The 23,837-nt window shown below is 43.1% G+C and overlaps 1 protein-coding gene across 1 annotated transcript in view; it reads left to right on the forward strand.

Annotated features, from left to right (window-relative positions):
- Positions 1–8,913: 8,913 nt before the first annotated feature.
- The window catches only part of dab1a (DAB adaptor protein 1a), a gene marked incomplete at both ends in the record, with an annotated part of 43,766 nt that continues 28,842 nt past the window's right edge, over positions 8,914–23,837 (forward strand). Inside the window, one exon of the mRNA XM_084548811.1 lies at positions 8,914–8,983. Coding sequence (XP_084404937.1) covers positions 8,914–8,983 — 70 coding nt within the window. The remainder of the gene's footprint in view (positions 8,984–23,837) is intronic.

The raw sequence follows: 23,837 nt of genomic DNA on the forward strand, positions 1-23,837 counted from the left end.
TTAATGTTACATTTAATATCTATTTATTGAATCCATCTGTTGGCCGCGGGTGGAGGCCTTTGAATGGAATATGCCAGATGTTAGAAGCGTCCATGGTTTGGTTTTGGTCACATTTGGAATTTGTGTTGTATGCCACACCTACTTATCTTTCCCTTTATTTCCCTTTTGTCACAAGAAATCAGCAGTCAAACAACAAACAGATGTACAGCTTCAAGCCTTCATTGGAGGGCATAAATTAGATGAGACTGGATCTGTTGGACCCATTTATCAGTTGTGCAGCAGTCCTGTAATATTACTGAATAAGTTTCAAACTTTGGTTTCCCCAAACTTCTTACAGCAGACTTAATGGCTTTACCCTTTGTACTGTAGCACAAATATCATACCTGATGGCAGTGACTTGTGCGTTGTTCATTGCGGTTAGTGCTTGTCCAGCTGCTGCAAACAGCTGCTCGGCTGGAACAGATGTCCCCAAATACTGTAGCACCAGCTTTATCAGTTAGGACGTTTTTCAATATTTACTGCTGCTGCTAAAATGTATTTATATTCAAAGCGGGGGAGTGTTGTTAATCACCTTTTAAAACCTTTGTAGGGAGGATCATGCTGGTCCTCATTGTCAGCAGTGTCAGGAGCTACAGTGGTGCTCTCTGACACTCGGCTCCAAACCTGCGCTAACCAAACAGCTGCTCCTGCTTCTGTTCAGCATTCTAGGTGAAGCATTAGCATGCTCCTCGGATAGATAACTAAACCCGACAGCCATACAACAACTCACAACGTTTTGCTACAGTAACTACCTGTCGTGCCCAGCAAAATGGTCCAACTAGTGGCGCAGAGTACTACAGCAAATCTGTAGTTAAACAGCACATTCCTCCTCTTCTGCGTCATTTGCATATATTTGAGTAAATTATTGATGCCAATTAATCAATGAATGATTATTGATGTAATTACCATAATCCCTAGCCAAAAGATACTGCAGAGGTAATCCCAAATCTTTATTCCCCCTTTCATCCATCTATCTGTCTCTGTGTCTGCCTTCAGAGGCACCGTATTAGAATCCAGTGGTTCGTTTGTCTGTGTGTGCATGTGCACGTGTCTGTTTGTGGAACAGCACCGTGCCACACCATGATTAAGTGTTTTGAATAATTGATGATTGCATCCCTCATTAAGTCTCAGTCTTCTGCTCCAGCAGGCTCCGGCTCTATTTTTATGCGCCAGAATCCTCGTCTCTTCTCTTCCACTCCGCAGATGTAGTGAATCCATCACTCACTTTAGGCTCTCCTGATGGGGGTCCAGAGGGGCTGTGATGATGATCTAAATCAAGTTGAGTGGACATTTTTACCAGGCCAGCGTCACAATGGACTGTAGCTCGGTGATTATGGTTTTGTAGAGAAAAGAGCGACCCCTGGCTTCAGAGCTGCTGGGGATACACCAGCTTCAGCGGGCCAAACTCTAAATGACGTTGTTAAGCCAAGTCACGGGTCATTCCTTGAACTCCATTGACAAAAACCTCCTATTCACTTCTTTATTGTGCCCTCTTTCATTACCTGTGCACAATTTATTTATTCAGTCAGTTCACAAAATTAAACAAATAAAATGGTATTTATTTTTATCTGAAGGGTTGGGGAATCGGTGGTCAGAGGCTCTGGTGTGTGTTTGTACTATGCTCTGTGTGTAAACCCTGAAAATCCATTATCATTGCTGGCATTTGCCTATGTCTGTCTACTGCAAGCATAAATATACTGGAGAAGACGGCGCTCCAGTTCTACCTCCACATGTTGATTAGTGTTAATTTACAGCAGTTCAAGTTGTGTGAAGGCCATCTGAAGTGATACACCTTTAAACATTAACAGAAGGGAAGACCAGTCGATAAATGTCTGTGACCCTAGTTCAGGTGGTGTGTCCTAGTTACCACTTGTTGATCTCTGTCATTCAGCGAGATCACTGTGATCAGCTGTTCAGCTTAGTGAACCAGTGAAATGGATGCAACTAATGTTAAGACACAGACTGACAACATTCTCAGAATGGCATGATCATCTATAATGGAAAACACAAAGATCAATGAATCAGCATGATTCAGGAGAGGCCAGCTCTGTAGAAGAATAGTCTGTGCAGTGTGTTCAAATGCAACATTTTTCATCCAGGTACAGGCGACACTACAATCTGCTTTTGTTACCAGTAGTTCTTTGATGTTAGTTTAGTGTGTCTGGGTCACGTCCTAAAGTCAATTTGGACTCTGACAAATGTGTTAATACTGAGTATGTGAACGATGCAGGTTGTTGTAGTAGAATATTGCCGTGGGGTTAAAGGAGGCAGCGAAGAGATCAGACTAGAGAGGTAGAGTGTGGGATTGTTAATAAAAGGCAAACCCACAGACTGTCAGCAAAGCCGCTGCAGCTTCTCCGCATGAAAAAAGACAGCCCTACACACATTGTTGAGCAGGACGCAATTTACATTTTAGCACATTAACAAGGCAGAGAAGACACGTACACACTCACGCACACTGGGGAGGTGCAGGGAGAACGAGACTTGTTTTCATCTATTTCCCCTTAAAACATGAGAAAGGAGGAATTCCCCAAAGAGAGCGCAACGCTTTGATATCTACAGCCCTGCGTCTGTAAATAGGTTAGGTGAAGATGATGTGTGTGTGTGTGTGTGTGTGTGCGTGTGTTTTGTGTGTATGTGCGCATGTATTTGTGTCAACGTGAGATCCGCACGCGTATGTCTGTCATCTTGTGGGGTTATCCTATTTCTGTCAGGAGATTGTGGGTGGGAAACGGTGTGTGTTGGTAGTATGTTTACCTTTTCCTGATGAGGCCTCTGCTGAATGTTCCTTGTAGTCATTCAAGCAGGCGGGGAGCCATGTGAGGCGCCTGGAGCAGCTCAAAATCCAGCGTTGTCTCCCTGCAGCGTGCTCTTGTCCTGGCTGGTGGCCTGGCTGAATGCCTGCTGAACTAGATGCACTGCTGTTCTTACAGGACTCCAGGATGGCTGCGGGAGCTGGTGCTTTATCCCCGCGACAGCTGCAGTAACAATCTTGAAGAGTGGTTTGTCCTGTGTATGGTATAGATATGACCACTGTAGAGGTTTTTACGGTATGTTTCCTCAAGCCATCAGCTAAGTTTTCTAGATCTGTTAGATATGCCCTTTGTATCAAAGGCCTGCGATGTCGTGCTTTAGCTGTACCGTGGTGTGTTGAGCTGAATTGTGTCGCAGCTGGTGATAACTGCACTGACCCATATTGTGTCACTGCTTCTCAACACCTCCATCTCTAAGCAAAATGTGAAAATGCAATGTCTAGATGCAGTGTTTCCCATACTGTGTTAATACTATACTGCCCATCAGGGTCTAATTTCCAACAGCGCTGTGCTTGCGTTGTTTTTCCTATTGCTCCTGAAAGCATCGCTCCCTCCCTCCCCTCCCCAAAGCCGCCTCCTCCCAGCCCCTCCACACACACCGGTCACTCACTGATGTTATTTTGTGTGCAGACAGTTCATACACTCTATAAAGTGTTTTTAATAGTTGGGATAGCAGCATAGTTTGGGGCTTTTATTAAGAGCCTTGTTTTCATCTATTTCCCCTTTTCAAAACCAAAGCCATGTTCAGCCTTTGTGCTGCACTCTTCTCTTAAAGCTTCACGGTGTATAAGGGTTGTTGCGGTTGTGGAATTTGTTGGGTTCTTTCTTTTTCCTGTTGGTAGTTTCATGTAACAGGAACCTCTGTGTTTTCCTGTTCTCTCCAGAAATGCAGTTGAATCTATTATAGATTAAAGCTGGAACAAATGATTGTTGCCACAACAGATTATTCCGATTATTCAGTTAGTTGGTCAAAGAAATGTCAGAAAAATACCGCGTCCCATTTCCCGCATTCAAGATAATAAAACCTTTAAATTACAAGTGTATTATGTTATCAGTTCCTCATACCTAAGACAAGGAAAAGGGGCAGATTGTCACACTAGAAAAGCTGCAACCAGGAAATGTTTAGCATTTTTAAGTGAATTCTGACAGATTCATTCAAAAAAAATTGGCAATTGATTAATTAACTTGTCCAATATGTCTTGCTAAAATGCCATTTCAAGTTTTTAGAAGTACACTTATGTTAGAAGTAGAGTTTCCTGTGGATTGTTAAGATCAATTATTAACAGAAGAGCTTCACCCACAATTCAGTCTGTGTCTTTACCTATGCACCTATTTTTTTTCCTTGTGTACTTATTTATTGACGATAAATCCATCACTGATTATTTACATGGGCCAAAATGCTGTTTACACTCATCTCTTAAAGGGGAACTGCTATTTTTTACAACCTGGACCTTATTTCTGGCATAAAATACGATAATTTACTCACCTATATAACTTTTGTGTAATTTGTGTTCCTTCTGGCGGCACAGTGGCAAGGTGGTCTGTCTCTCTGTCTTAGCCCTGCGATAGACTGGCGACCTGTCTAGGGTGTACCCTGCCTCTCGCCCGATGACAGCTGGGATAGACTCTAGCAGACCCCGCGACCCTTAACAGGAATAAGCGGTTACAGAAGATGAATGAATGAATGAATGTATTCCTTCTGGAGATAATTAGATCAGCGTACATCCATGTAGTGGGAGTGACTGGGGCACCGAAACGCAGCCTCTAATTGAGTGCCGTTTTTTAGTCTAGTTTTTTCAGATTCTGAGGTTCTGGACGAACCATAACAGTAGCAAATTACAGGTAAACAAGCCGACAGTCGTGGGTGCGCGCGGCGCTCAGAGACGACATCATCCAGGTCAGAAGACATCATCCGGGGTCTGTAGGTCAATCTACAGACCCCGGATGATGATAACAGGTAACTCCAGACTCAACGAGGAATAGCACTAGTGTACAATAACAAAATCTTGGTGAAATGAGCAAGTTTCGCAGCAGGTAATGCGTTATTTAGAGGCTGCGTTTCGGTGTCCCAGTCACTCCCACTACATGGATATACGCTGTTCTAAATATCTCCCGAAGGACCTCAAATTACACAAAAGTTATATGGGTGAGTAAACGTTCGTATTTTATGCAAGAAATAAGGTCCAGGTTGTAAAAGAACAGTAGTTCCCCTTTAATACATAAATGTGAGCTTGAGATTTAAGACTTTTTTTATTGTTGAGTTTCGGACAAAGTGCAGTGATATATGTCAGTTATTGAGGTGTGACACTGAACTTCAACCCACAGCTCATGTCCTCAGCGTATTGCTTTATAGTGTCTTTATCTCCCTGACAACAGGTCACACACAGTCTTTGTATTATTCCCTTATTCCCCCGTAGTCACGTCATTTCCTCCAGCCTCTGTTAGTTGATCTTTTACCCTGTTCTTTTCCATCGCTCTCTGTTCATTCTTCACTTGTCCCGTCTCTTCCTGAGCTGGTTGGACTGCTGGAGTTGAGTGGACACTGCACTGTATATTATCCTCAGCAGCTCATAAACGGGTATGTTTAATATCCCTAGTTTTACAGTTTTTCTGGAACAGAACAGACATTTATTGACATTTATTTCTCTCTTTGCCCTGTTCGTGTGCTCTTTCAGTTGACATTTCAAGCTTAATTTAGCCATTTGGGTCGCTAAAACTACATCTGATTTTGTCCGTTTGTTAAGGCAGTTTAAAGGATTGTTCGTTTACCACCGAATCATCTGAACCAGGGCAAAATGTGACATGGGCTAACCTTTAGAGCACATGTGGCTATTTATCAACTCAAAGGCGAAATGTGCTGCTGATAAGAACTGAAAGACATTGGTGTCAAAGGTGGCGTTCAAAGGTAGGAATGGATTCAAAGGTAGCGCTGGTAAAGTGTGTGTTTCTGTGTGGGAATGGACGGAGCACAAGGAGTGTGAAAGGTAGCATAGAGGTGGTCTCTGTGATTATTCATTATTGAGATGGCAGGAGAGCTGGATGAGTGGAGCCACTAATCTAACTCTGAGCCTGATGGACAGAACACAATTACCCTGAGAGAGTGGGAGGTAGGAGAAAGGGGAGGAGGATAAAGAGCCAGCACCCCTCCTTCCCTCCTTTCTCGCTTTTTCTTTCTTTTTTCTTTCCGTTCTCCTGGCAGACTTTACTGTAGCTGCAGATGATTTCTGGGCATTAAGCTCCTGTTGGCAGCATCCTGCTTATAGAGGCACACACACATACAGGGAAGTACACACACACACACACACACACACACACAAACAGATCTTCACATCACCCACCCGCGCCTGTTGGCAGCGCCCCATTTGCGGACGTCCAATTTACTGCTCATTCCCTTCTCCTCCTTGCCTCCACTCTGTGTCTCCTCTGGTATGGCTTCAGATTGCTGTCTAAATCCAGACACACTAAGCCATGTTCACATCCCGCTCTGCTGCTACATTTAGACCGCGCGCTGATTCCAGGTCAAACCGCCACTACAGCATTCGCGATGGCTTTTTATGGCGCTGCTCTTTCCTTCACTTTATCTGAGCCGGGGAATATGTAGAGCTGAAACTAGACATGAACTGCTTTTTTTTTTTTTTTTTTTTCTTCTTTTTGAGAAATTAGCTTGTTCTCTCCTCTGGGGGCTGTAGCTTTAGATGGAGAACTCTTCACCGAGTCTCTAGAGAAGCAACCATATGTCTGGAGCCTCGGAGATGTCTGGAGAGCGGCGCTGCAGCAGATTTTTCATTTTCAGTCTCAGGCTCTTGCTTCTTGCTCATTTTCACCGGTGAACTAGTGGCTGTTTTGCTTGCAGTGGTTGGATGGGTTGGACTTCTTCACATAAGTGAGTTTTCCTCTCTTGGGGGTTATTTTGCAGACAGAACCTTAACTCTGAACAAAGTTTTTTCTCTCTATACTTTTTAGTTGTGCTCTCAGTCTTTGAATTTTGTTCTTTGTAGCTGTAGAATAGAAGCTTTTTTGGGGGGGGTTACAGCAGTGACAGGGTTTCTAGGTTACCTCTCGTTTGAGGATTAACAGGCTGCCTTTCTTAAACACATGCTCCAGATGCTGCCTGAAAGACTTCCCAGTTAGAAGGAGGAGTGCGAATTCAGAGAACAAAAAGGAGAGAGAAGTGAGGGACAGACGGGGACACATTCAGGGTTAGAGCTGAAGCCACTCAAACTCCATCCTTTCTGTTCTGATTTTACTTCCTCAGGCTTTTTTTCTCTCCCCTTTTACCCCTCGCTCATTATCTTACTCACCCACTCTGTGTTCCCTCACCCCTCACTTTCTTTCCACTCTGTTCATTTCTCTTCCCTCTAACCCCTCTCTCTTCATGCTCACTCTCTCACCATCTATTTGGTGGAACAGTGCTGCTGATAATGCCTGTAATTGGAGTGACTCACACTTTTCCAGTGTGTTTGGACCAGATAAAGAATATTGTCAGCATTTTGCCGACATGGCCTCTGCTGGCAGAATTAAATGGACTCTGTTCTGTTCTGTCTGCAGCAAATTAAAAGCCTCTCAATTCATCTGTTCTCGCCCGAGGCTTACAGGGGCCTCCTATTCACACAGAAACACCGTGGAGAGAGGGAGGAAGAGAATAAGAGAGATTTCCCCTCTTCCCCAAGAAGCACCAATCTTTTGGTTTTGTTCAAATCTGCTCTCAGCCACTGTTAGACGGAGATGGCGGAGGAAAGGGAGGTCAAGACTGATAGTCTAAGAGGTGAAAAGCAGCTCAGGAGGTAGTCAGATTCATTCTGTAGCATGTCAACTTGCAGCTGTCTCTTGCTGTCTTTGTACTCCTTTCTTACTCTCAGAGTAAGAAAGGAGCTTTTCTGCATTTGTCTGTGCATGTAAATGTGTGTGTTTTCACAAGACGGGGTTAGAGTGTTTCTGGCTCTGAGTTTATGGTAGTCATTGCTAGTCAACACTTGAGGATAAAGGAGTGGCAGATGGGCAGATGGGAAGAAAGGGCAGAATGCAGGGGCCAGAAGGGCCAGCCAGGCACTGGACAGGGCCCAGGCGGGGCAACTAGTATGGAGTGTTAAGAAGAAATGAATGCCACCTGGGTCTAGTTTGTTTTAGTTGTCTTTATTGTTGCTGAGGATAAAAGTCTCTGAGCGAATAGTGAAAAACTGAAAAAGAAGGCAGTTAACAGTGGAAAAATAAAATTACTAAATTGTAAAATTATTACCTTAAGTCTCGTTGTGTGTGTTCCCAGTCTCCCTGTGCATTGAAAGATTGTTACCAACATCTCAGAGGAAATCGTATTTGAATTTTAATCAGTCTAGATAATCTGTCTATACTGTTGCCTGACTGCTTGATTGGTTAAAAGACTGCAGATTACAGCAATTAGCTTGAGTGCATGAAAACCATGAATGAATGAATCCAAGAAAATAATTGTAATTGTCCAGGATTTTTTAAAAGCTGATTAAAACTCAAATGACGTAAGGCGTAAGACCTCTGTAAATACAAACAAAAAGCAAAAACATTATTAGTGCCTTTAAGACGTGTTCAAATATATATATAATATATATATAATTTATTTTTATTTTTTTTCCAGACAGACAGAGAGGTGGGATTTTTCCTCAAAAAAAATGTTGTTGCTGAGGCACATTATTGACAGGAGGCACAGTGTAGTACAGGTCTCTTTAGTCTGTTACCATGGGCAACATCTACTCAAGTCACATCAGAAACAAACTCATTCTCATGCCTGCTGAGAACTCTTGCTAGGTTTCGCCTGCCAAGAGTAAGCACAACCCTAACTGAAGCAAACCTGTTTCTTCCTCTCTTCCCCCCCTCCAGCTCTCTTTGGGTGTGTGTGGGACGTTGTGTCAGGGCTAAAGCCCGTCCCTCTCCCATGAGCCTGTGTGCCCACACACACACCTGGCGCCTCCACGCACACACCCGGCGCCCAAGCACGCACAGCCGGCACTGACGCTGTGAACTGGACCCTCGGAGCCCAGCGGATCCCAGCTGAGCCAAGCGGAGCGGAGTCTAGCCCAGGAGGAGCCTGAGGATGTCAACAGAGACAGAGCTACAGCCAGCGGTCAGGCCCAGCAGCGTCAGACGGGACTCCAAGAGGAAAGGTAAGTGTCACACCTGTTGTACAGTCAGACACTGGAAGTTGCTAAATACTCGTTTTTTAACACAAGTGGTAATCTGATTAATTCTCCTTATACTCTGTGGGGAATTAAATCGTTTTATTTGCCATTCTCGTGTCAGGAGAGAAATCCCTTTTCACAGCAGACAGTTTGACTGAAAGTAGAAAAATTATAGGTGTTACGTGACAGTGAGTCGGCATGCATAATACCATTGCCTTGAAACTGTGGCAGCTTAATAGAATTCAGCTGTCATTAATTCTGTTATTTACAGTGGTGCTTTCCCCACTGTAACATGTCAAAATGTCTTCTGTGTGAAGGGTACCCTTGAGTTTGGTGTGCCAAATCATCACCTGTTAGGACGGACGGAGGGAAGAGAGATGAGATTTCCATAACTCGTTGCTTTGTGCCGGTTAGAAACTGTAGCTGCACTGATACACACATTCACAACTTGATCAGCTTATCTTTGTCTCGACGTGCTGTTGATTGTAGTTTGGCTTAGAAAACAGAATGCAGGGCTGCCTTTGTTTATAGCTAATTAACAGATGTGGGGGGGTATTACGCTAGAGTAGGTTGCAACCAAACAGGTGCGGGGACGGCGCGATTGGTGAGAAGCAAAAACATCCAGGTGTGAAATGCTCCAGAGGCAGGTAGCTAGCAGGTGTATGAGAGCGAGCCTGGGCGGTCTCAGACCAGAGGTGATGCCAGGGGCCAGGCTAGCAGCGATCGCCCAGCTGCTCGGTGCCACCTGCCCTGCTGCGAGAGTGACGCCTGGCATTCTCTGAATAAGCATCTGATTGATGTAACCAAAAGTCCGGACACCGTTGGGAATGGCACTTAATGGATGCATGCAACAACACGGAAACACGCACACACTCGCTATCGCTTGCAGCAGATGCTTCGCTGCGCACGGTGCACCTCAGCCTCTGCAAACAAGCGTCAGTTCCCCCATACATTGAGTGTGAGGGAAGGCTGAATGCCTCTCGTGTCCTATTTAGAAACAGTATTGTTCTGCTGCAATGGAGATCATGTTCATCATTCAGACTGCTCTCCATATTTGGAGACGCACACATGCACACACACACACAAACAGGGACTGGGATTGAAGCCCAGAAGAGCATATGAGAGGGAAGATGAATGGTTTGCCTTCAGCATTGAGACTTGTGGGTTTTCTCTCTCTTTCTCTCTTTCTCTCTCCCTCTCCCTCCACACACACACACACACACACACACACACGCACACGCACACACCACCTTATGACTTGTCTCTATCTGCATCCCTTTTTTACAAATGGGACAAAGAATTTGCTCAGCTACAGACTCGTCGAGCTCGGGGTGCATCCATCTCTCTTGTGATCTGGGTCATCCTTCCAGACAGTCAGACACACGCATGCACACACACGTGCACACACTCTCAGCAGGGTGATGAAAGTCAAATGCAATCATACAGTATACCTCACACAAGCAACGGGCATGGGAAGAGGAAACTTTGTTAATGTGCTTCATGCGTATGACCTGAAACCTGAACGTGTTTGTGCAGTGCCTAACCCCCTAGTTTCTGCCTCTGCAGTGACTGGATTTGAATGAAAATAGATCCGCTGAATAGATGACTGTCATTAGTGTGTAAATGGTGAGTTCGCTGTTGTGAAAATCCCCAGCAGGATACCCCCTCACTCTTCTAATACCCTTCCTCTCCCCTTCACATCCTCATCCTCCTCGCACTCCTCGGGCTCCTAAATGACCTTGTCCTGGATAAGTGAGGCACAGAGGAGAGACTGATCATGAAGAGAGAGGGAGAGCGAGAAACTAATGAGTCAATGTGAATGAGAGCTCTTTAATCTCAGGCCTTTGTTTCACAGTGTTGTGGAGAGGAATGTAATGAAAAAGACTATGGCACTGCTACGTGTCACACATTAATCACAGATGGTGTGCGTTTGCTCTCTTCATCTCTGTGTGGGTGTAGGTCTGTGTGCGCACGTTGGTGTGTGTTTTTTTTTTAATTGTTTTTTTTTTATATGCACAATTATGCTTTGTTCGGGAGTTCAAAGGGACATTTTTCTAAGAGCACTCTCTTCTCTGGTAGAAGGCTTTTATTGAATTACCGTGATGAGGTAGAGATAACCTTTAACCTTTAGCATTTACATGACCTGAGTTTAATAACTGTAGCTTTGTGCTTTCTCAGACAATGAAACAGTCGCTATTATTGGTCGAACTAGATTCTTAAAGTATAATAGCCTTTAATAATCCTTACCAAAGCGATTATATCTCCCCACCTCTCTATCCCACTTTGATTTCTAAGGATCTCCTAATGACAGATCACAGGAGCTCAGTTTTCTGGGTAACTCCTCGAACAGAGCCAGAACAGACAGCCTCTATTCTGTAAGTGTCCACTGGTGAGCAAGGAGCTCATATTTGGAACGCAATTCTACTTGATGAGAAATGGCAGTATGTACATCTTACTAATATGTTACGTCTAATGTGAGTGGGTTGCCATGTTTGTCTGGAGTCTTTGTCTGGGCAGGTTGAGCAAATCAGCTACACTTCTCTCATTCTCTCGGCCAAAAGACCCATATGAACACCCAGCTAACCTGTCTGCTGTCGCCTAACTTCCTTTGGGGAGTTACTGCATATTGCAGGAAAGTAGTATCGGGTAAAGTTGTGTCTGAGTTGTTCTATGTATACAAGTACAAGAACATGAGCACAGTATCGGACCTGATAAAAACACTACTATCAGTATCAGGACATCATCACTGATTTCCTCTCCCTCTTGCCTCCACCCCTTCTACTTACGGGTTTTTGTAAAGGACTTTTTATTTTCCTCTCTTCCGCGACACTTAAGGGGATGAGCAGACTTCAAATGCCTCGAGTGAATGCTTGTTAATTAGTCTAACTGTTAGCTTTTTAAAAAGAAACACATTTTGATATTCTTCATTATCAATAAATAATGGAATTGACAGCCTGCCAGTACAAACACTTTTATGTAAATGTCAAATTACAACAGCAAGCCAGTTTGACATTTGTGAAGCTCCAAGCAGCTGCAGAGTTTTGTCTCTCCTTAAAACTTTTACATCTCAGCGCCCACCTTGCTAATGAAGTATGATGAACCGTGGATGCCGTACTCTGGGGAGTCTTTGAATCGCATTTCCCACTTTCAGCGCGCGAGCAAATCATTCTGACATTACAACAACACTGCATTTAGTGTAATGTAGTGTAATTAATATAATTACAGATTACCTTAAGCTGCTAGGGAACGGTTGCCGAACGCATGCTCTGCTTTTGCTTCTCCCTCCAGAAGATGTGTAGTTTCTTGTCAAAACAGGGTGCAAAGATCGGTTTGCTAACAAGCCGGCTGGGAGACTGTGGGGCTGTTTAACGGTGCTCCAATTTAGCTCGGTTATATAATAGCTGGAAAACAAACTGTCAACAGTGTTTCTATAATGCCTCTATTCTGACAAAACTAAATGAAATTCTAAATAGTGAAATCCCTGCTCGTGGATGAACTGTACTCTTCTACGTGAAGCTGTCATTGTGCCCGCATTGTTGTTACAGTATGTTTGGACATTCTCAGGATTATGAATGAACATTTGAGGTTGGCCAAATGTTGGTATATTGTGACTATGATTGGTAAGCTTGTCTTACAGCAGCCACTTTGGCGGGTAACCAGTGATCATTTGGATCATTTGAATGCTGTCAATTTTTAAACCGCTACACGTAAACATCCTTTAGTATTTTGGGATTTATCTCCAACTCTGGCCGACAGATGATGAAGTTTTGTCTTTTCTCTTGGCGGCACTGTGTTCAAAACACCTTTAAATATTCAAATAAAACATTCACCGATGCCTGTCTGTCTTTCATGATGTGACACGGAAAATGATTACGGGTTTTAATAATTTCGCCGCTGTCAACACTCGCAGGCAACTGTCATGACAACTCTGAGCAATCACGACTCTCTCACAGTGGGATTCGGCTGAGGATGTGTGGGACGGCGTCTCCACACTGTAGCTGGCAACCAGTGGCATGAAAAGAGTGGTTAAGGGTTATAGCTGCGCAGCTGTTAGCCTTTGTGTTTGTGTGTGTGGATGTGTGTGTGGGTGTGTGTTTGCTTGTCTCTGGTGTGCGATTAGCAAACACATTATCTTCTTCGTGTGGATATTATGCACACATCCAGTCTATCTGGCACAATCACCGCAGCCATTTACTCTGATATCTTTCCCTGGGGAATCTTAGAGCACAAACAACGGCATTTTGAGTGTGTGTGCAGTGGATGTTTGTGTGTGTGTGTGCCGTCTATGAGAGGTAATCAGATCTGTTCCCTCCAATCAGACAGAGATTGAATTGAATTGGCTGTCTGCTGTTGTGGTTGTCAGAGGAGGCCAATAGTGGCTACTGGGGGATGGAAGACAAAAACGACACTCACTAGCAGATAGTGACACACACTTTCCAAACGTGGCTTTTCGAGCTCTAAACTATATTTAGAGATAACTGCCACCTCTGTCCTCTCCTGCCATTCTCTCCCGTCAGTTTATTTCTGGAAAATCTCTCTGTCCTGCTGCTCTCTGCTCTTTCACCTGCTCTCATAGTAACCACTTTGTTTTAGCACTGTATTAATTTAGGAGGGAAGGTAAGGGTGGTGAGACGCGATCAGTCCCGTTCCCAGGCAGTTGTCGCATTCTTCTCAGCAGACTTGCATCCTCTTACCGTGCAGCAGCTCCAATGACACGCTCTTCTGGCCCTCTTCCCTGAGTGTTCAGAAACCTTCATCCGAGCTTTCTGATGTGTCCACAGTGAATTTGCAGTGAAAACAGCTGACTCAGAGAGAAAGATTTATATCAGGACAATCCTTTTATTTGGTTTCCTTATTGTGTATCTTTGTGTGTGTGTGTGGTCGCTGGTGTTCTCTGTGATCCTCTCAGTATGTTCAGCTTAGTCCTCTCCTCCGCACTAGTTGGTGTAGCTTTGCCCACCGCATCACTAACTACAGTCTCCATAGCAACACTTTGCTCCCTGCTCATAATTTGCACAAAAGGAAAATGTCCCAATGTCACACACATGCTCTAATAGAGGTTGATACACTCACCCTGCTGTGGTGTTTGAAGGACTGCGTGTTGAAAGGGCATTTCTTATTTGTTAGCAACTGACAGGCTGCTGCTTTCCTTTTCATACATACTATTAAATATAGCAAAATTCTACCACTCCATTATATCTAGTTGCGTGTGTTTCACTGTATTGTTTGTCACAAACACAGGTAACACAACTCTCTGCAAGGAGGAAGACGTATATGTACAACCACAGATAAATAAACATAGAATTAAACAACTATGGCTGCAACAGTCGATTATTTGTCCAACCATTTAATCTATCAATTACTTTTTCATTTTCATCCTTTGGTTAACTTACTAACATGAAGTCTAACTTGAATGTTTACCCAATAAGACTAGAGTGTTCGAGCGAGACATTAATGGAAGTCATTTAGTTTCATTTGTCTATATTGCACATAAACACACAGCTTACTTGCAACTTGCAAACTCATTGGAAATTGGTGTTGCCATAGTGATTGGCGTCTGCTCTAAGGAGACTATGTTGAGTTCTTGATAAAACAAGAGAAAACGACACGACGGCGACTCCCGGTCACTGACCACCAACCAACAATCAAACAAAACCCACTGTGATAGTTCAAACACTGATGCTGCTGTGTTATCGTTTTTGAAGTCCGAGAGCGTGTGGAACGTCTCTGTTGAGGTGTTCGTGCATGGCGGTTGTGCTGCTGTGCTAGACCATTTAATTTTTTAGGAGCATTCATTGTATTAAATCTCTTCAAAGAATTTAAACGCTTCTTCAACGATGGTTGGGATCAGGCTTTTTCTGTCATGAGCCGGCGTGCCTGGTAGCAGGAGCCACCATGATTGGGAATGAATGTAAACAACACAACATGCCGACAGTGGAAACTTAAGAGAAGGTTGTAATATTCCTCAAACAATACAAGAAATAAAAACATATTTAAATTCTGTTTTCTTCGAGATCATTCATCTAATTGTGCCTTCTTCATCTACAACGATTTAATAGCACCAGGAATTAGCACACCTTATACTCCTAATAAGTGAATGGAAACATGAACTCTCTGCTGACATTGTTCTGGAAATGGACTGAAACTTGACTACAGATAAAACAGTGGAAGTAATAAGAGTTTCTCTTCTTACATAGACAAATGTGTGTTCGGACAGATACAGATAAAGCAGCATGAAATATGGGACCTCCTGGTGGCCTTGTGATAAAGACTCTGGCCAGAGAAATTTGTTGCGTTTCACCCTTCTCTCTCCTTCCACATTTCTTGTTTCTACGCTGTAATTATCTAAAAAATAAAAATAAAAAGCCAAAAGACCATTTCTCCTGTTTTTTTTTTGTTTTTTTTACAGTTTACTCACAAAAAGGAGCGCTGTACATGTAATTTACAAAGCAGCTTTAACCACAGCAGACGGGGGATTTGATTTAAGTTGGACTTAAAAAACATGAAACTGATGCTAGTATGTACACAGTCGGGAGATAAGAGAGAGTTAGAGACACAGAGAGACGCACTGGCAGATGGCAGAGCCTCCGTTTGCTTTTCAGGCTGTATGATGTTCGTCAGTCCTCCTTTGCTCCATCCATCTCTTCCAGGACCCTGGCTGAGTGAACGAATGGACAGGTTCATTACACAAGATGAGACACAGAAAGGTAGAGAGGGGAAGGACAACGCATTCAGCTGATTCTATATTTTCAGCAGGGATGACAGACACGAGAGAAGGCTTTGTTCTGGCACAGTCGTCTTGGCATGAAAGGAGGGCCGCTGTGTTTTGAGGAGTTACCTGTGTTTCCTAATGCTTTGAAAGGAGTGGTGTGTGTGTGTGTGTGTCTGTGCGTGCGTGTGTGTTCAGGTGAGGGACTAAGAGAAGAACTTTCTCTAGTCCTTCTGATGGCAGGAAGTATTTGGTGGAGGCTCACACCTTGGGGCTGTGGAGAGCTACTTGTTCATCTCTTGCAGCAGAATACTGCATGAACATTTCTGTTAAGGTGGAATTGAGCCTGCGTATGTGAGCGAGTGGCAGCTTAGAGGCATCCAACACTGCAGTCCTGGGGGGCGGGGGGGGGGGGGGGGGGATCTGCGTCAGCGTCACATGACAAGATGCTAGCTGCTTGTTTACACACTCTGCTCTGTGATACCCCGTCAGAGTCCACAAAACACACAGCTGACACACAAACAAAGCATAGTTGCATACACACTAACTTTCACACTTGCAGGCTGTGTTCTCCACAGTTAGTGATCACTTACCTCGTATTTAAATCTAGGGTGAGAAACAAAACTTTGCAACCAAGAGTCCCGGATGCTGGGGTAGTCGGTAGAAGAGATGATGACAGAAAGAGAGAGGGTTATTAACATGTTTCTGCATGTGTGTTAGATGATACTAATAATAACTGGACTCATGTGATCCCTGCCACGTGCTGCATGTTGTGTTAAGACTTTACTCTTAATCAACATGGTGTGTACAAATAGCACATTGTGTTTCATTTAGCTAACACCAGCTGAGTGCTTTTTGTAGGTTACACAGAACCTAAAAACAAAATTTTGACACTGAAAATATAACCATGAAGACAAGTTTGCAGGCACAGAAGAGGGAGCTCTCCTGTTCTCCTCTTTGTGGTTCATGAAAAACAAATTGAGCCAAGATAGAGATTTGAAAGGTTTGGCTGCATACATAAAGCAATGCCCCAGAAAAATCCATCAAAACATTATCTATAACTATGTGAGGGCTTGAGCCTTTCCCATCTGGCATCATGCAAGAAAAGGGGTGAAACCTGCACAGGTTACCTGCCCAAGAGAAGAACCCAGAATATTTCTGCTGTAAGGCGACCATCATGACATCCCAATATGCATCAAAATTGTGTTGTATAACCAAAAATATAGATTTAGAGAACTATTATCGGAATGGAATGATTCAATTAATTAGAAAATGTTTTTAAGTAATGTGGCCTTGAATCATCCCTGGAACTATTCCATCATCCAGCATTAGTAAGACTAAATTGAAAATTATAATTTAAATGTCTACAGTTAAAATAATCAGATAATCTAAATGTCTGAATAACTAAGATCATACATACAGTTCTGTTATACAGGAAATTTCACTGAAATGATCAAAAACGAGGTCACGACTAATCAGAACATCGAGTAAAATCATTTTGCTGTTGTGAACCTGACCCTAATGTCTGCTACAGAACCTTTTTCTTCTGAATAATGGCCGTCAGTTACGATAGTGTCACCCACCCAACTGCAGTGTGACCGATAGCAGTATGTCACCGTGCAGCATGGAGGAGAAATATGGCAGATCAGTGTGTTAAAGCATTACACGATAACACCAAATCATGCAGTTGTACAGTAAGTAGTAATGAAAATCTTCAGACTCTTAAGAATATTGTCTTGGATTTTAAAGTCTTTTTAATTACATAATGGATGTCAGTCCCATTTGGAAATAAATGACAAAACTCTTGTCCGTCTTCTCCAACTCTGAAGACACCTTTCCTCTGTCTGCTTTTCCAAAGTGACCTTGACAAAGTGTGCGGGTGTTCCTGAGTGTGCCTGAGTTTTTGTGGGACGGTAATGGGCAGAGTGCCGCGCCTGTCCCTGACGTATTTTTCAGCTCTAATTTGTTCTGTGTTTTCTGCCAGACAGGATAGCTGGATGCCTCAGGACACACACACACACTTTCATGCACATGCGGGTTTCTGGCTGGGACCCTGTCATGCAGTCATCCAGGTTAGAGCAGAAGGTGACGTGGGGATGGAGCTGGGGAAAGCTGGGGGGGACATGGGCATGGAGAAAGAAGGATTATTGAGATAAAAGGGAAACATTAGAGCCAGTATAGCTGCATTTCATTTCCCAACAGGCTCAATTCCCTTGTCCTCAAGCCTCTACAGGCGCACTCTCCCGTCTTGCATTGAGGCTAAGTAAGTCACAATGGTTACACAAATCTATCTAGGTACACTGTTTCATAGTAGATGCATCTTCATTTGATAAACACACAACACAAGCAGTCACGTTACAAATACGACAGAAAAATCAACAAAGGCACAGTACTCATTTATTTGATGAGAGGCCATCGTACTTCATCATCTCATTTTACACCTGGTGTTTCACTTCAGCAACTGTGGCTTTGTTTTTGTGCATAACGTGTATACTCAGTCAAGTGCAAGTTTTTGTGTGCCAAATCAGTGTGCCAGCATTCGGGAAGCAGCTGAGGGGGAAACTTGTCGTTTGTGTGAGAGTGAGGTATGAGTGAGAGCCTCTTCTGAAGTCTCTGGTAGGTAAAGAAAGCACAAAAATAACACACACACACACACACACACACACATATTCACACACACACGCAGGTTTAGCAGCAGGGTTTAGAAGCAGGATTAATTGGAGAGTAACTGCCGGGTTCCCTCATGTACTGTTGAGTGTTTGTTGGGAACCATCCCAGCTGTAGTTAAGAGCCTCTGGGCACTTCTTCATCTGGAGCACAGTGAAACAAGCTCAACACTTTACCAGCCACAGCAAACAATACAAGCCTGCTGAAAACAAGTGGATGAGTGCAGATGTACACTGCCACTGAGAGAACCATCTGGAATTTGTGCCACTAACATCATTTCTAAGGAATATCACAAATATTAACATATTAGTGTTTATTTGCTATAGCAAGCTGCTACATCGCTCACTTATTTTTACTCAGTGGCCTCTGACTAATGGCCTTCGTCTCTAATGTCTTCTTCTTTTTACTTCTTTTCCTTTCGGCTGTTGCCTTCAGGGATCGCTACAGCAACACCTTCATGTCCTCCTTCACAACATCCATAAGCCTCCTCTTTGGTCTTTATCTAGACCTCCTGGCTGGCAGCTCAAACGTCAGCATCCTTCAACCAATATATTCACTATCCCTTCTCTGAACATGTCTAAACCGCTCGGCCTCTCTAACTTTATGTCCGAAACATCTCACACGAGCTGTATCACGCCCAGAGAAAACCTCAACATCTTCAGCTCTGCTACCTCCACCTCCTCATCCTGTCTTTTCCTCAAAGCCGCTGACTCTAAACCATACAACATCACTGGTCTCACCAGTGGTACTCTTTTATCACACAGCACACCTGACAGAGTCTCTAATGTCTAATAGAATAATGTTCTGGACTATTATACCTTTTTGGGCTTGCACATAAAACCTCTACACTTGTCTTCAATCTTCAGCCTGGATGATCGGCATGCTTTTGAATGGAGAAAAACCTCTGCGTGTCATCTCAGACATGTCAAGACACATTATAAAGTACTTGTATGAGTGAATCGATCTAATATCCATCAACAAAAGAGCTGGGAAGATATTAATATGATTAAATTTCAATATAGCTGCCTTTCAGTACAACCTGTGTGTTGTAGATTTGTCTTCTCCTTAATTCACTCAATATGTTTTGCTTGGCGTGATATGAGAATACCTTGATATTACTGAAAGAAATTTCGAAAGAATAAGAAAGAGAAGAAGTCAGGCAATCGACAGGTTGGCTGAAGAGATTATAAAAGTTAAAAGATTAAGTCTTTCACAATTTTCAATCGACTTGAGTTCCTTGATGAACGTTGACCTTCTTTAGCTACGTAGCTATCAAGGCACTGGGTTAAGTTTGGGTTTAGGCCATGATGGACTTGAAGATTTCAGCAATTGGCTTATTGGTGTGACCTTAAAGTAAAATCAGTCTGATTGTATTATTCTTTTATCTTTTCATTTTTTCATATTTCCTGTGTTCAGTTTTAGTTCACTACACATTATTTTACTGTTTTTGTAGTTTTGCCTGGGTGAATCTGATTTCAGTATGTATGTATTCTAGCTGTGTCCCGTCTAAAGGGGAATGATCATGCAGTGACAAAGAAGGGTTGTGGCTTTAATGGAGGAGAGGAGGAAACCATTTGGGAAAGAGTGATGAAGGGGCACACAGGAGCCAGAAGGTTACAGTTGCCAGGGGCGATGCTGGGGGCTTCCCTGAAGGGCTAGACGCACTGTACCAGCAGTCACCTGCCATCTATCACCTGTGGAAGTGTGTGTGGAAATGTGTGTGTGTGGGTGGGTGGGTGTGTGCAAATGTGTGTGTGTTTGTGGTTGTGTGGGTGTGAGTCACGGGGGGGGGGGGTTCTGCCTGTCATAACGCTCTAATCCTGAGTGGCATTTATCCAACGGAGGCTTCGCTCATTCATCCATCCATCACGTTCTATCCCTCCTTTCCATCCTCTGCTCTCCTCTTTATGTCCTGTCTGTCGGATGCAACAAGCTTCAAGCAGTTGTAAACCAATCCTGCATAGCAAGTACTGTCACACATACACAGATGCTCTACAGGGTATGCACTGTTTTACCATAGCGTGGAAAGCTGAATTCCAGATGTTACACTTCTAGTATCCTACTGTAGCGTGTGGTGTGGTTTTAATTCAAGTCAGGTTATCAGTTCACTTCAGTTTCATTTATAAGTCTTGGAATAAGAGAATATCAGAGAGATCACAATGTATAGGGCTGCAGTCACCCAAAGAAATCTAATTGTACCCACTCTTCCAATCAGAGATCACATTCACACACCGCTGCCAAGCACTGGGAGCAACTCAGGGTTCAGTGTCTTCCTCAAGTAGAATTCGTCATGTGGTCCATGTGCCAGGGATTGAAACCTAACCCTTGTCATCTAAGCACCATCGAGTTGATTTTGTTTACAACACAATGGCTCTAATTGGTTGTAGGTCTATCCAGTTGTGTGCAGGTGTATTTTTATTCTCTGTATTTGTTGAAACTCAACCTATAATGAAATCCAAATAGCATGTATATATACCAGACTTAAATTCTGATAAGAACACGCCAGGCCACATCCACCAACTAATATTGTGAATACTGTATATGTATAGCAAATGTATGTGAACAGTGTGTGCAAGTGTGTGTGTGTATGGGTGTGTATGGGTGTGTCTGTGTGTGTCGGTTGACCAGTGGAGCAGACATGATTGATGTTCCAGAAGATCCTTTCATTAGTGTTATGGTATGGTAGGTGGGATGTGTCCGTACACACTTGGGTATCTGTGTGAGTGTAATAGAGAAAGACATGAATGTGTGCGCGTCTGCGGAGCAGCCATGACAGATGAAACGAAAGATTCTTTCATTAGTGGCGTTTGAAGCTCAGCGGGGTCACAGCTATAGCAGACATTTAATTACAGCGGACTGAATGCTTCCCCTGCTGACACACACATGCTCACTCACTCACAGGGAGGCCTTTCATGGGACGTGTTCCCTAAAGGTAATAATATAAACCACTCAGCAGGAGAAATAACCCTGGACCTTGTCTACCTTTTTCTTTCTTTCTCCCTCTCTTGGCCTTTTTTGACTTCTTCCTCTCTGTCTCTCATTCTCTCCCTCTGCGTGCTAAGTATAGCAGCTGTAACGGTGATGGATGCAGATGGAGCAAGCAGGTCTTAAATGTCAAACCCAAATGAAAACCGCTGTTCCGGTGAGACAAAAGCAGCTGGACACATCCAGTGTTATTTAACACTCACATGGATACACACACACTCTCTCACACACACACACAGAGGAAGGACTGTGTAATTATGAAGAAATGGATCCTCAGATGAGTGCATGATTGTAATCAAATTATCTAATTTAGTTGAGGAAAATATTTAAATAAAATACACTTGCAACTATGAATCAGTGAATCAAAATGTATTGTTCACTAAAGCCACTCAGAGATAGCCTGGCGTAGCCAGAACAACAAATTGGGATTTCATTATGAGGCGTGTTTCAAACGATACAGGGAAAGAAATACTGTCACGCAACTGGATAGTCCTACAACCAACCACGGAAACAAATTAAGTGACTCATGCTTCTCGACAATCGCTGTTAAATGTTCGTCCTTTAATGTTATTTCACTGTCAGTATATTTTACAACAAACGCAATAGTGGATATCTCTGTTACTCTTCTGTCCATCCCCACATAAAGACATCCATAATAAATTATGAACAGATCGATTCCAGACCAGAATTCCCCCACACGAAAATAAAATGTAGTAGCTTCAAGTAAACTCAGGCAAAAAAAGTCTTTGTTTCACAATGAGTGTAGCTGTCCTCATTTCTATCTTAAAAATATCTAACATCACATTTTTTTTTTTTTCCTTAAGTAGCTTCGTTTCAATGATTATCCACTGACGGACAGTATCAGCTTGTTCTAACTATTTATTAAATCTACTTTGGGATTAACACTGAAGGAACTAATCAAGCTAAAGCTTTTGATCAGCTGCTACTTAAATGTCTTATACTGTAAGTGAGTTATATATTTTCTTCACTAAATGCAGTGTATTATTTGAGTCTGGACAGACCGATGTAAACTACAGCGTGACTAGTTGGCATAGACACGCTGCATCCTGCACGCATCTCCAGTGATTAACAAAGGAAAGGAAGAAGACTGCAAGCTAGTAAACACAGAGGAAAAGTATGCAAAATTTGATGTAATGAAGAAAAAAAAAATCTACTTTACAAATGTTTCATGAGGAAAGAGGCACTCAGGAAACTTGTCAGACCTCAAGGATACACACAATAATTACTTTTTGTGAGTAACAGTGAATGTAAACAGAACTTTTGTTTACAAGACATGTCCCCCAGGCGGCTTTAATTCTTGTTGGTGGCTATAAAAAAGCAACATAATTTTTAACTTTATCTGTCATATCACATTAAACTTTCCCGGCTTGTTTCCACGAGCGGAGATTTAAAGCAATTGTGTTTCGTGACAGACAGTTCGTGTTTGAATGTGAAAGAATTATGAATGTGTTTCTCACAGGCAGCGGAGGCATGTTTCCTGGGAAATTATGAGTTTGGGGGGGGGGTCACCGCAGCTGCTGAGTTTATGTGTGCATTTTTCCATATTTCACTAGACGGTTTCAACTTTAATGAAGGCAATATTTAAATGGCTTCAAATGAGCATCTCCGCTTTGAACAGGACAAACCTCGAGTGGTTTAATCGCTTACTCTCATCTCAGTCCAACTGAGACGTGACACATTAGCGATGGCTGTTCTCTCTCACTGTCTCCAGAATAAGGACAGATATGCTTCAGCTCTTTTGTCTTTCAGGACTTTGAGGCAAACAGTTGTGATTTATCCCAAGTAGGTCTGAGTCTGCTCAATAATTCAGAGGTACAGTATGAGTTCAACCAAATCACATTTCTGAGTGTGTAGGTCTAAGTTTGCCCAGTTTCTCTTCACATGGGACAAGGATTTTCACCAAATTAATGTTCACAAACATGAATTCTGGCAGCCTTGCACTTATAAAACTTGTTATTTGAGGCTAACACAGCTCAGGACTATTAACACGGGGCTAACCCAGCACAAGTATCTCGCTGTGCTGTGTGGTAATTAGGTCTTTTGTAGTCTTAAATATCCTTAAGTACGGTCCAACCTCTAAAAATAAGTGTGAATATTATTTACTCAGATGATGCAAATACAGCTCTACAAATGAGCATATGTGTGTGTGTTCAAATGTGTGCAAGCGGGCAAAGTCGAGGGAGGTGGGAGATTAGTGTTGGACAACGATGATTCAATAGCACCACATAATATGCTGCTTGTTAAAGGACTCATTTCTATTATACTGCAATGCTGTAGGGACTGTGTGAATGGAGGGAATGTGGAAGAAGGAAGAAAGGAGGAGTGGGACCTCTCCATCACTCCGAGTATGACCTTCCAAGAGTCACCACGCTGTTATAGAGTACAGACCTAATGCCTCAATATATTATCTGAATATGCTGCATTATCATTATGCCTCTCCCTCTCGCTATCACTCTT

The sequence above is a fragment of the Chelon labrosus genome (genome assembly GCF_963514085.1).
Source record: "Chelon labrosus genome assembly, chromosome: 7".
NCBI classification, from domain to species: Eukaryota; Metazoa; Chordata; class Actinopteri; order Mugiliformes; family Mugilidae; genus Chelon; species Chelon labrosus.